This window comes from Nicotiana tabacum, chromosome 19 (assembly GCF_000715075.1).
Source record: "Nicotiana tabacum cultivar K326 chromosome 19, ASM71507v2, whole genome shotgun sequence".
NCBI lineage: Eukaryota > Viridiplantae > Streptophyta > Magnoliopsida > Solanales > Solanaceae > Nicotiana > Nicotiana tabacum.
In genome coordinates, this window is record NC_134098.1 from 10,112,371 (window position 1) to 10,126,322 (window position 13,952).

The 13,952-nt window shown below is 34.3% G+C and overlaps 1 protein-coding gene across 1 annotated transcript; it reads left to right on the forward strand.

Moving 5' to 3' along the window:
• Positions 1-4,061: 4,061 nt before the first annotated feature.
• LOC107800361 (receptor-like protein EIX2) lies at positions 4,062-6,788 on the forward strand. Its single transcript, XM_016623521.2, has one exon. The coding sequence runs from the start codon at positions 4,131-4,133 to the stop codon at positions 6,705-6,707; it is 2,577 nt and encodes an 858-aa protein (XP_016479007.2). The 5' UTR covers positions 4,062-4,130; the 3' UTR covers positions 6,708-6,788.
• Positions 6,789-13,952: the final 7,164 nt, after the last annotated feature.

Consider the following 13,952-nt stretch of genomic DNA (forward strand, 5'->3'; position numbering starts at 1 on the left):
ATTGGGGTAAGTATTAATTATCCTATATTGATTATATTTTATGTTTTCATACTCATTTACATCATGAATCCGTGAATTTATGGAAGAAAAATCAGATTTTTGTAAAACCTTCCAAAAATATAAAATGAAGATTTGAAGGTCAATCTGATATCGAAATTTGATAAAATTGGTATGGGTGGACTCGTAATTGAATGGGTTATTGGATTTTGTGAGTTTCGTCAGATTCTGAGACGTGGGTCCAACATGCGATTTTTGAGTTAAATTTCGAATTTTGTTTAAAAATTAGTATTTTCATATGGAATTAATTCCTATAATTAGTATTGACTGAAGTGAATTAATTTGGATAGATTTGAGCTATCCGGAGGTCAATTCAAGCAAGAAGGCAATTTTAAAATATCGGCCTAACTTCAAAAAGGTAAGTATCTTGCCTAACCTTGAGTGGAAAAATTACCCCTTAGGCATCAAGTCTTATGTGACATTTGTGAAATAAGAAAATCCGTGTACACGAGGTATTTTATATGTGCAAAATTGATTGGGTTAAAGTCTTAGGTATATTATGTAGTAAATTGGATAATTGTTGGCATTTATTAAATCATCTATTTTCCATGCCTCAATTCGCGTTTGTTGAATTTGTTTTTATATGACAATTTGATGTGGTTATTGCTTGTATATTTATGTGAATTCCGTGAGTTTGGTGATTTGATATTTTCTGAAAATAATTATATTATGGATTTTTCATCTGCAAATAATTAATGAAATAAGTTTAAACCGAGACGTTATATAATTATCAAGAATTTAGATTAATGAAGGCGTTGCCCTATACTGAGTATTTTCCATCTCTGTTGTTGTTTTGAGGTTTTATACATATTGTGTGGAGCCTTGGGCTATTTGTTGTGAAATTAATTGATTTTATTTTATCTTTGAAATTGGTTGTGGTCATTAGGCAAATTGTGATATGAATTGATTTTGTTATGTTGTCGTGATAATATTCTGTGTAAATTATTGTGTTAATTGAGTTATTATTTTGAGGATATAAGGGTGGCATTTCACTGTTGATATTATGTGGGTATAAGGGTGGCATTTCACTGTTGATATTATGTGGGTATAAGGGTGGCATTTTACCGTTGTTATGTGTGTTGGGATATTGTCTGGGCGGAGCGATAAAGGTGGCTATAGGAGAGATAAGGGTGGTTATAGGAGTGATAAAGGTGGCTATTGATATTGTCAGGGCGGAGGGATAAGAGAGTCTATTATAGGAGTGATAAGGGTAGCTATATGAGAGATAAGGGTATATATAACAGCGATAAGGGTGGCTATTGATATTGTAAGGGATGAGGGATAATTGAGGCTATAATAGGAGTGATAAGGGTGGCTATAAGAGAGATAAGGGTGGTTATTATCAGGGATGATATGTGATAATGTGGGGTTATTATGTAGGTAATTTTTATGTGATGTTGTGATTTTCATTGTGTTTATTTTTATACCTTGTGCAATTTGTCTCGTTGTTGGTAAATTGATAATAGTCTAACCTATGTTGAAATTGAGAGCTTATGGTTATTGCCGGGCGGATTATGAAATGAAATATGGGCACGATGTGCCGTGAGTAAATAATGATGATATTGGCACGTGAACTGCCCGTGCAGTTGTGATATAGACGCACAATACAAGTGGAGCGATGTTATATGGCCCTAAACAGGGATCTTGATAAAAAATTGTGGAGAAGACTTGCTCGTTAAGGGGAAAAACTAAATAGAATATACTCAAAGTATAGCAAAGTCGATGAATAGTCCAATGTGCAGTTTTCCCTCTCATAACTTCATCTAGAGTGCCATCACACTCATCCATCACTTTGATAAATTAGACTTTCCCTCTCGTGGAAATATTTGTTTTAGAAAATTAAACATTCTGGTCAACCTTTCTTACTTATGCAAATGCCAGGAAACTGGGGAGTGGATCCTAACATTTTGAAATCTGTCCTTAATTACTGGTTATTTGCAATGTATAAAAAATATTGGACAGTCTAAAGAAACAAGTATATAAAAGCTTCTCATTAAGATAGAATTGAAAGTTTAAGTTAAATTATTTTTTAAATTTAGAAAAAGATTATTCTTTTTGAAACAAACTAAAAGGGAACGGAGGGAGTAATATTTTTCAAAGTCAAGAAAAATCCAGCAAGTCTTATTCACAACTTTATCATGGTCCTATTTGAGCCCGTATATACACCTCCCCAATTGATGAAGTGAAAGTCACCCGACTGGATCCCCAAAAATGTATTTGGTACGACTGCAGTTATTACTTAAAAAATTATTTTCGCCAACCAATTTTCAATCAAAACTTTCTTTCATAAAATCAAACACAAACTTTGGAACGAACAAAAGAAAAGAGATAAACAAAAAACGTCATTAAATTCATAAAGTAAAATTGAAGGACTTATTGGTGAGACAGAAAGCTAAGCAAAAAATTTACTAGTATTTCAAGTGGGATTTAAAGAATAAATTAAATTCTTATTAACTCCACCACCCTTTCAAGCTTGACGATACCGTGTTCTTCTTTAAATGGGATTTAATTTAACTTATTAAACATATACATTGTAGCTAGTTAACTTTAACTAAAGGAAATGGAAAAGGGACAAATGATGAACTGTATAAATTAGACAATTGAAGTATCTAAGAAGAAGCTATATACAACTTAGAAAGATGGTGATGGTGCAAATACATTCCGCGTTTTTCATCCACTTCAACCCGAAGAAACTTATTCAATGGTATCGCTAGCTGATTTGGGTCCCCAAATCCTTGGGTTTTAGCGCATCAAAAGTGTGAGACAATGAAGGAAAATTCTCCTGCCCCAAAATAGGGGTTTAAGTGAATAGAAACAAGTCATTGGTACGTGAAGAAAATGGCACCATAGTTCTTTGATTAAACTGAATTGAAGGATATGAGAGGGATCCATGGGCAAAGAAGACTTCGTAGAAAGACTTGTTCTACGAAGACTATTACATGAACATGGAAAATTACTATATTATCTCGGTTTTAATTTATGTGATAACTTTTTTTATTACAAGATGTATGACAGTAGTCCATTATATATCATATACTTATCTTTTTTACTCGATTAAACCTTATTTTGGATTGGAGGAATTTATCTTCGATGTTAATGTGACAATCGTTTTACACACATTTGATACTTCAAATTTTTCTGCGCCGTCTTCTTCATATAGCATTAGGCATATGACTTAGTTGTATATCCCCTTGAAGACTATTTCATGAACTAGAAAAAATACTATATTATCTTCGGTTTTAATTTATGTGACAATATTTTTCATTATACGATATATACAGTAGTCCCTATATGTCATATACTTCTCTTTTTTACTATATTAAACCCTTTTTTGGGTCTCAGAAATTTATTTGTCATTGATGTGACAGTCGTTTGACGCATTTGATACTTCAAACTTTTCCTGCGTTGTCTTCTTTTTGTTGGAAACTTCAAAGGCACAGTTTTTGGACACTGATGGAGAACCTTTTATAATACATTTTTTTCAAAGTGAAGCATTTGTTATCGGCCTAATCTGATGGTTTTGAAAATATTTTACGTTTTATATCTTTAGAATTGAGGATCATTATTTTTCATGGATTTAACTAAAGAATTTCCTCCAAGGGTAATTTTATTTACCAAAAAATAAAACGGTAATTTTGCCTCGTATATATAAGATGCGGGTGTATTGAAAATTTGAGACTACAAACCATCACATTTTATCTTCTTCTTTTTTTTTAAAAAAAAAAAGGTGAAATCCCATCTAATTATATAAAATGATATCACCACATACTAAAAGGAACTAAAGGTTGTTTTCACTACATCAATTGGGGTGTTGTAGTCGGAAAAGACTTGCTAGAGTCCTCTTGACTTAGCAAGAAATTAAGGTCCGTCAAATATAATCTTTTATATGGTTTTTAAAAGGACAAAAATAGTTTAAAATCAACAAGTCTTCCAACGGTCAATATCTTTCTAGACAATGTATTTTTCAACTACAGTTCTAAATGCTATATATACGTATGCTTGGCCTAATAACAATCTATAAGCAAACACCTATTTGATATACATTCAATTCCTAATCTAAAACTTTGCACATCATGAAGGTTTTAGCAAAATTATTCTGTTTTTTCTTGTTTTTCATTTTGGGAATCACCAAGTTTAGTGTTAGTGTAGGAATTTGCAGAGAAAATGAGCAACAAGCATTGGAGAGTCTCAAGAAAGAAGTATATGATCCCTCAGATTCTCTCTCCTTTTGGATTGTTGGAAAAGATTGTTGTGAATGGAAAGGGGTTGTGTGCCACAATCTGACTCGTCATGTGATTGAGCTACACATATATGGGTTTTTTGGATATCTAAGGATCAATAACCTTGAGTGGCTGCCAAGTCTTTTAAATCTTGAAAATCTAGAGATTGATTATGTGGATCTCAGCAAAGCAACTAACTGGCTACAGGTCATTAACAAGCTTCCTTCTCTTGTTGATCTTAGTTTATATAATTGTAGTCTTCATCATATACCACCTCTACTTAATCATAATTTTTCTTCACTTGAAACACTCGACCTTTCTAGGAATAACTTTAGTTCTTCTATTCCCAAATGGGTTTTCAATCTCCCTAGTCTTGTTTCTCTTGATTTGAGTGATAGTAATTTAATCGGCCCATTTCCTAAAGGTCCTGTTAACTTTACTTCTCTCATGACCTTCATGGCGGGTTTCAACTCTTTCAATTGTCTTTTACCCGGATGGTTGTTTGATCTTAATAATCTTGAATATCTTGGGCTTATATCCAGTGGTATTAAAGGTGCGATGCCGAGTGGGGCTGGCAACGTAACAAAACTTAAAAATCTTGATCTTACATTCAATAATATTGAGGGGGAACTATCTGAATTATTTAATGATAGGAATAATTTTCTTCCAGCGGGATTGAGAAATAGCTTTTCTTTGACGGAATTGTATCTAGGAAATAATAAACTGACTGGAACTCTCCCAAAAAGTCTTGGCCAACTCACAATGCTAGAAATTATTGACATTTCTAACAATAGGTTGGAAGGTGTCGTAACAGAAAGTCATTTCACCAACTGCACACAATTAAGACAGTTCTTTGCATCTAACAATGATCTAACTTTAAAAGTGAGTCGGAACTGGATTCCACCTTTTCAAGCCATAGATATTGATATAGCCAACTGGAATATAGGTCCTCTATTTCCCATGTGGCTCCAAACTCAAAAGAATATAAATAGTGTGGACATATCAAATGGTGGAATACAAGGTGAGGTTCCAACTTGGTTTTGGAACTTATCTTCTCAAATTCAATTACTTGATATTTCTCACAACCAATTTATTGGTGAGGTTCCAACCATCTCAACACCTTCTTGGTCACCTAGACAAGCTTATTGGTTAATGTACTTGGATTCCAACAATTTCAGTGGTCTGCTACCTCAGATTTCACCCAATGTAACTGTGATAGACCTCTCGAACAATTTCTTTTCAGGGGGTTTATCTCACTTCTTGTGTGAAACAAATAAGAGCAGATCCTACAAATTGGAGGTCTTAAACCTCGAGGGAAATGATTTGTCAGGAGTAATTCCTGATTGTTGGATGAACTGGCCAGAGTTGAAAGTTATAATCTTGAGGGACAATAACTTGATTGGGGGCATACCAAGATCCATGGAGGTTTTAAATAACTTGATATCCTTGGACTTCCGAAAAAATAGACTTACCGGTCCATTGTCTTCATCATTGGAAAACTGCACAAAATTGCAGAAGATAGATATAGCTGAGAATGAGCTTGATGGACAGTTACCACCATGGTTGGGAACGAGGCTTTCATATTTAATAATCCTTAGCCTTAGCTCAAACAAATTCTATGGTGAATTGCCTCTAGAAATTTGTCACCTCAAAGATCTTCAGATCTTAGACCTTGCAAACAATAGTTTCTTTGGAATTATACCAAGGTGTATTAGCAATCTAACAGAAATGGTCTCCGTAAATAAGTTGGGGGAAACTGATATTATTTATTCTTCTCATTATTTTGAAGCACGTTTTAGAGAAAGCGCAATGGTGACAACTAAAGGCAATATTTACCAGTATGATAAAATATTGGCATTGGTTACAAGCATGGATATGTCTAACAATAATCTCTCTGGAGATATTCCTATAAGTTTTACCAGTCTTGTAGGATTGAAATTCTGTAATTTCTCAAAAAATCATCTGACAGGCAAGATCCCAAATGGCATTGGTGACATGAAAGTGCTGGAATCCCTTGATCTTTCAGAAAATCAACTTTCTGGTCAAATCCCGCAAAGCTTTTCGAGTTTGTCAACTTTGAGCTTCTTGAATCTATCTTATAACAATTTGTCAGGGAAGATACCTGTGGGCACTCAACTTCAAAGCTTTAATTCCTCGAGTTTCCAAGGAAATGAACTTTGCGGGCTTCCACTCTTGGCAAACTGCAGTTCAAGTGGTCGAATTCCTGATGTTGATATTGAAAAGGATGAGAGTGATGAAGATGAACTGGATTGGTTCTACATTTCAATGGCAATAGGATTTGGTATTAGCTTTTGGGGAGTATGTTCTTGTTTGCTTTTCAAGAGATCATGGAGACATGTCTATTATCGTTTTTTAGATAGTTGTTGGGAATCCTTGTGTGTAAAGTTACAAATATGGGGATGGATATGATTGAGGAGATTATTATTCTCAAAAGTCTTATTGAATGTTTACTTTTCCTTCAATAAATAATTAAAAACTGTTTGTCGTTGATATTTCTTTGGGCATTTTGTTTTAATCTCCCTAGTTACAGTAGATAACTGTTTGCAAATGACTATTTAAGGAAACAAAACAAATATAAACTTGTTAAAAATTTCAAAGTTCTTAACTAGTGTTTTCTGATTTAAGTCCGTCTACCCCAGAAAATTGCGAAGTTAATATCCTTTCCACTATGCGCGCTGCCAACAGATCAAAGAGCTGATAAATTGTATAAATGTTGCCTTTAAAAAAGAAACCAGAAGATTTGAAAATAAATAATCCCTCTGTTTCAATCTCTCTTTTGCTACTGCAAAGGACTCATTTCCAGCCATTGAATACTTAATTAATAGAGAGCGAAAACTTCAGTTAAAAACTGAAAGAACATTCCATTAGGAAATGACTTTGTATTGTTGCAGATCATTCTCAAAATAGAGCAGAGAAAGCAATCGATTGAACATTGTACTGTTATCAAATTCCTACAAAATAGAAGAAAATAAAAATTTCTGTTGGCTTTTACAAGGTAGTCTCATAACATGCATATAAAACTAAACAAGATTAACCTCTGGGTGATTGTATTGTTCTACATATCTGATACTGGGAATACAAAATGAGTCCAGGACATTTGAGACATTATCAATGCTGTCAAAGAACAAAGATTTTCAGGCAACTTCCCGATCAACTTGGGGCAACCTTCAATTGCAAGTCTCTTAAGTGTAGGAAACTCTCCTTTCCCTAGTATATGCCGCTGCTTCCACTCAATTATTCAATGCATCCCTCGGATGGCAAGGGCTTTCAATGCAAGATCTGCAATATGCTCTTACATTAAACAACTCTGTCATAACTCACAAGAATTGACGAAGAAAGCAATGTTAAGGGATGCAATCTGGCAATACATTCTTAAAATCACTAGCTAACACTTGATGAAGAACCAAAGGCTTTTGAATTGTTCAACATTCTAGCATAGTATATTTGCTATCAAATGCAGTTTTACACAACAACCAGAAATCAAAAGATATTATATGTGCTTAAATAATGGAAGCAGACTACCTGACTGAAAGTGAGCTTGCCTTTCTCTGCGCCTGCAATTCGACGAGTGATGAAAGGAGTGCTTGCAAAGGATCTCGTGGAAAACTTCAGATATGAACCTAAAGTCGAGTTTGAGGAAATGACAATTTTAAAGTTGAGCCCAGGCTTAGACAAGAATCAGCGACAGAAATGCAAAACGACACAAGAAATTTGCATCACCTGAAAATGTAACTCTTGTCCTTTGTGGCCATAGGCATGCAATAGCAATTTCGTCTCACGAGTTTGATTCAAATGGGTACTTACTATCCCTTTGCAGGTAAAGCTGGAAAGATGTAACACCTCTTATCAAATGCAAAGATCTTGTAACCTTTCTTATTCTGTATAAGGTAAAAAGGACTTAGCTTTTGGGTGGCATCCAGCTATTTTTACAGTTGCACAACATGAATTCCTCTTCTAAAAAATTCTCACTTATTACATGCTAAACTAACACCATAAATTATACTTAAATATATTATTCTGCAAGCTTGTTACAGAAAATCACACAGTCAGACAATTACATCGATAATTTCGTCGAGAGATGGAAGGAGTGATTCCATAGGTTCTGTTGGCAAACTTCATCTACGAACTGAAAAAACATTACATGATCGGAAATGACAAGTTTAATTTGCTATCCAACCCCGGCTTAGGCAAAAAGCAAAGACGGAAATGTGGAACAACAGAAGAAATTAGCATCACCTGAAAACTACCACAATTAGAGGGATTAATGTTGCGCTAAAACTACCATTCATGTTGTCTGTTGTACAGGAAGTGATTGGAGAGAGAGAGGGACAATTCAAATTCATGTGGTAACTTTTCTCTTTTGCTACTATCATCATTAGTCGCCTATCTTTCTAATAAAGGATCACATGAATGTTGAAAACTGACTCGCGCCTTTTGCTATAATTTAGGCAAATTACACTTACATTTATGAAACAAAACAAAACTAACTGAGAATATATTGGAAGTGGTATTGCTGCCAACTACTGACAATGGAAGTTTACTTATTTCCTAGATAATTGGGATGGTTGTCCGCAATATTTTATATGTAAATATGTGTTTGTGTATATTTGAAATATAACTTCTATATGGAGCTTTAGAACAGAGCTAGCGTGTAATAACAAGCAGAACATAATCCATGTCCCTGGTAGCAAATTGAACAAATTGGACGTCATTAGTTGTGGAGAGGTGGATCATTCTGACAAATTTTTATCTTTCAAATTTATAATGGAAACCGAAACATAAAGCAGTAGGATGGTTTGATTTAACTAGGAAAGAGTACAAATACCTACAGATTCATTAGAGAGGCTTCTAGCAAAATGGTTCCCTTTCTGTAAACATTGCTTTGTGATCTGCTACGATATGTTGGAAAGGAAAACCTGGAAGTGGTGCAATGCTGAAGAATTTGGTAGACAAATGAATGTTAACAGAGCACAGCCTCAGACCAAAGTATTATTTGTCACACTCAGCTATCACGAAGTTGCGGACCTACACCTTTGAAAAAAATATCAGTTCTGATAGTTAAGAGAACTGGATGTCTAGGGATGGCAGTGGGCGGGGCGCCGGGTTCGGGGTGGGTTTGGCAAAACTCACAAAAATTTCGCCCCTCCCCGCATAGTTATTTTTTCAGCTTTCAACCCGCCCCACTTAAGTTTTTTTTCTTTTTATTTTATTTTTTTTCTAAAACAAACTAGTTTGACATACTCCAATCATACAAATAAATGAGGACAAGTACTTTTATTATGTGATGCCATATTAGATATAGGAGGATACACAACACTGAAATGGCTTGTACAAAGGAAACTTTAGACCTTTTCCCTACAAATTATATACTATCAACAACAACAACAACATACCCAGTATTATCCCACACCGTGGGGTCTGGGGAGGGTAGTGTGTACGCAGACCTTACCCCTACCTTGTGAGGATAGAGAGGTTGTTTCCAATAGACCCTCAGCTCAGGAAAGCATAGCACCACATTAATGAAAAAATACACAAGGGACAATACCAAAAAGCCATATAAAAGCAGAATAGAAACAACAAGACAGTAAGGTGATCAACAATGAAAGAAAACAACGGCTAGTCATAAAAACCTACTACCAACAGAAAGCGAGACTGCATGCCAATACTACTGTTATAAATACTCTAGACTACCTACTCTACTACCCTAATCCTCAACCTCCATACCTTCCTATCAAGGGTCATGTCCTCGGTCAGATGAAGTTGCGTCATGTCTTGCCTAATCACCTCTTCTTCGGCCTTCCTCTACCTCTCCGTACGCCCTCTAATGTCAACCTCTCACACCTCCTCACCGGGGCGTCTGTGCTCCTCTTCTTCACATGACCAAACCACCTAAGCCGCGCTTCCCGCATCTTGTCCTTAATAGGGGTCACACCCACCTTGTCGCGAATAACCGCATTTCTGATCCTATCTAACCTGGCCACCCACATTATGTATCTACAAATGCTGTCATTGTAATATATATGAGAACAATTCAGTAAATAAATAAAAATTTGAAGAGATTGGCCTCATGTAAAATATTTATGCTTATTTAGCATTTATCAAATAAAAAACTAAATTAATCATAATAATCATAAATTAAAGTAAATTTATACATTTAATTACGATTAAGTGATAAAAATGGAGTATAAGATACAGAAAAAACCTAATGTGATCCGTTTAGGTATCATATTTTGTGTATATCACCTTTTTTCACAATATATGTGATAGTTATCACAAAACAATTTTGATATTGGATTAATTACGTGAATGGCAAAGTTTGTATTTTGTGTAAAGAACTCACTATCATATTCAATGAAATCGACAAGTTAACACATGTTATAATAAACATATTATTGGTTAATTAGATATCTGATTTCTTATTCATTTCTTGTTTGCTTAAGTTAATTCTCAGTTATTGGGGTTGTCAAGTTATGTAAGACTGAAAACATGAATCATTTTCTAGGGGAAGAGTATGTTTTCAAGATTAAGATAATACGATAACCATTACTATGCCCAATGAAGTTGTGATCAGAAAAGATTAAATTCAAAGCTGCCCATTGAACCAGTAACCCGCCCCGCTTTAAAATTTTTAGAAATTGTTTTAACCCAGCCCGCCCTGCCCCGCACCCGTATAAGAGTAAACTCGCCCAGCCTCATCGCCATCCCTACTGGATGATATAATTGATACTAGAAAATGACTAGTCCTTTTAGTTGCTGTTTGAATTTCTGACATAGGAAGAAACTTCTGTACAAAGGTTTGCACAACATTTCCTTCTTGTAGTGATGAAAGAATAGTAGTACTATCAAATTCCACACAGAAGAGAAGTGTTTTTTTTTCTTCACTTACGCTTTGTTGAGAAGAGAAGAAGCATATTAGGAGTTCTAGTATGAGTTTTTGGAGATAAATATAGGAAGTTATAATTACTTTGGGTGTCTTAGACAGAGTAATCTCTATCTTGAAGTAATCTCTACAGAAAACTTTGTTTTACGTAGTATAATTGCTAGATCATATAAAGAAGTATGGTATACTAGTTGTGTGTTCTAGTATAAATTACTAGCATCTTGTAGCTTTCTGTAAATATATTTTCTCTTTTTCACCCTTGCTAGAGATAAGGATAAGGCGGATAGTGGTGGAGATGTTTTTTGCAACTGTAGGCTATCTTTTATCATTTATTACTACATTTGTGGGGTATCAGTGGTTCTTAAGAACTGATAGAACCGATAGAACAAAATCTATTTCACCTTATTAATAGGTTTTTAATTTTAAATAAAATTATAGGTTTCGATATAAATTTATAATCTCACCAAATTATTTAGGCAGTTCTTTAATTTTTTCATGAATATGTTTTAGTCTTTTAGAGATTGCGGATAATTGATTTCTGTCAAAATTATTGCTAAAGTTTGAATGATACTCTACAGTCTACATTCTTGAAAGATTTTTGTTTTAGTCCTTTACTCTACTCTACTCTACTGTTTACGTTCAAGATTTTGTGAGGTTTAACAAATTAATCATTTTTGCAAAGAAAATTTACACTGTCATAATAGTTTTATTTTACCAGTGTAACATATTATTTACCATGTATGGCTGGTTATCTATGCTTGCTATAAAAGTTACTTATAATTGACATATAGATGATCTAATTGTATGAAAAATTTACATCATCGCAGATTTCATTTGGTTTGCATCAATGCACAATAACTTCAAAATTTGGAAAAATATTAGCGAGACTGATGATTATTAAGTAGTTTGTTTTTATTAAAAAAAACATGCTATTGCCAAGGTTAAAGAGATCGAGTTAACTATTACTCTTTCGATCACCACTTGCAAGTTGTAAATGATAGGATGCCCTATGTGTTATTTTATGTTCCAACAATTGGTCCAACATGGAGAAAAGATCTTTGAACGTCATTTTATGAAGTTAACGATATATATGGTTTTTCCCTCTTTTCTGTTCTTGATTTGAAAGAACAATAAATGGTGAATCCAGCAAGTTGCATTCATTTTATCAATCGAGATAGTGTACAAGGACCTGTATAGGGACTATGATAATTTTTTGGTTTCCCACTTGGTATCCAAATACTCGCATTTAGGCCCTGACTAATCCTGATTCGTGCAGAGCAAGCCTCAAAATGGAGAAGCACTTCCTATCAGGACTTTTTTATATACAGAGCTCAAATCGACTGATTAACGGAGTAGGACGAAGTATATAGACCCACATAGAGACCATGATAAAGTTTTGGAGAAGACATACCGGTCTATTGTCTTGAAACATTAATGTCCTGTCAATTGTTAAGAAAAAAACAAAGACAAAGACTTCATAATAATAGAGTGAGTGTGGGTTCATGTACACCACCCCAATTGATGAAATGAAAACTATCTACTAGATTCACCATTTAATGTTCTTTCAAGAAAAGAGATAAAAATCAAATATATGATAAATTGATAAATATATTTATCATTAACTTCATATAAAATTGATGTTAAAAAGACCTTTTCTCCATGTTGGATCTACTAGCCAAATAGAAAGGGGAGATATGCACAAAGGGGCTAAGTTGCTCGGACACGGGTGCGGGTATCCGACACGGGTGCAGATTTAGAGGTCGGATCCTTCGAAATATAAATTCTAAGATTCGGGGATACGAATTCTAGAACGGATACGAGTGCGGGGATCCGACTCAAAATAATTCAAAAAATGAAAATATAAAAATATCTCTAAATTATGAGAAATTTTGTGGAATACTTACGTATAACTTGTAAAGAATTTTGTTAATTCGGGAGAAGTGTGAGGCACGCCCGGATTTCGTGGTTTGAGCACAGTCGCTTTACAATTATGCTCGACTTGATTATCTAACTATTACAAGTTTTAGACATATGTGCGTTTTTACCTTTTACCGATTTTATTTGTATATTTTATAGATTTTATTTTAAACAAGTTACGATGTCGTACACTTGTTGTTTTATACATGTCGCAAATCGCCCCACGTGAAACGCACCCACAATTTACAACATGTTTATTTTAGGCAAAATACATAAACAGACACTTAAAGTTGGCCCCAGATGTCTCTCTCACACTCCAACTTACCAGGTGACCATATAGACACTTCAACTTAGCACAGATGTGCCACGTGGACACTTGTGTCTGTAAGTCTACCTGCGTGAAATGCACTCTCTGCTGACATGTCAAGTCAACAAATGAAATAATGACACGTGTAATTTCAAAATACCTAAAAATATTATCACATTAATAATAACTTGATTAAAAAACTCAAAAAGAACAAATCTTCCTTCTTCCAACCCTGCACACCGTCATCTTCCCAGCGACCCCCTCTTTGCCGAAAATATTTCCGGCCATTCTTTTTACAATTTTGTCTTCTTCTCCAGAAATTTGATCTTTTTTTTCTTCTTTTTCTTCACGTTTGAGCTTTTGTCAAAATTTCTTTGAAAGTTCCAAATCTGATTCTTCTTCTTTAGATTCACGAAACTTCGCCGGAAAAATGAAGCTTCGTCGGAATTTTTAAGATATAAATCTTATTTTATTTTTTCAGATTTAAGTCACAAAGATTAATTTTGTTATATGGTATTTTTGTACTTCTGTCTGCGAGTTGTTTGGTGGT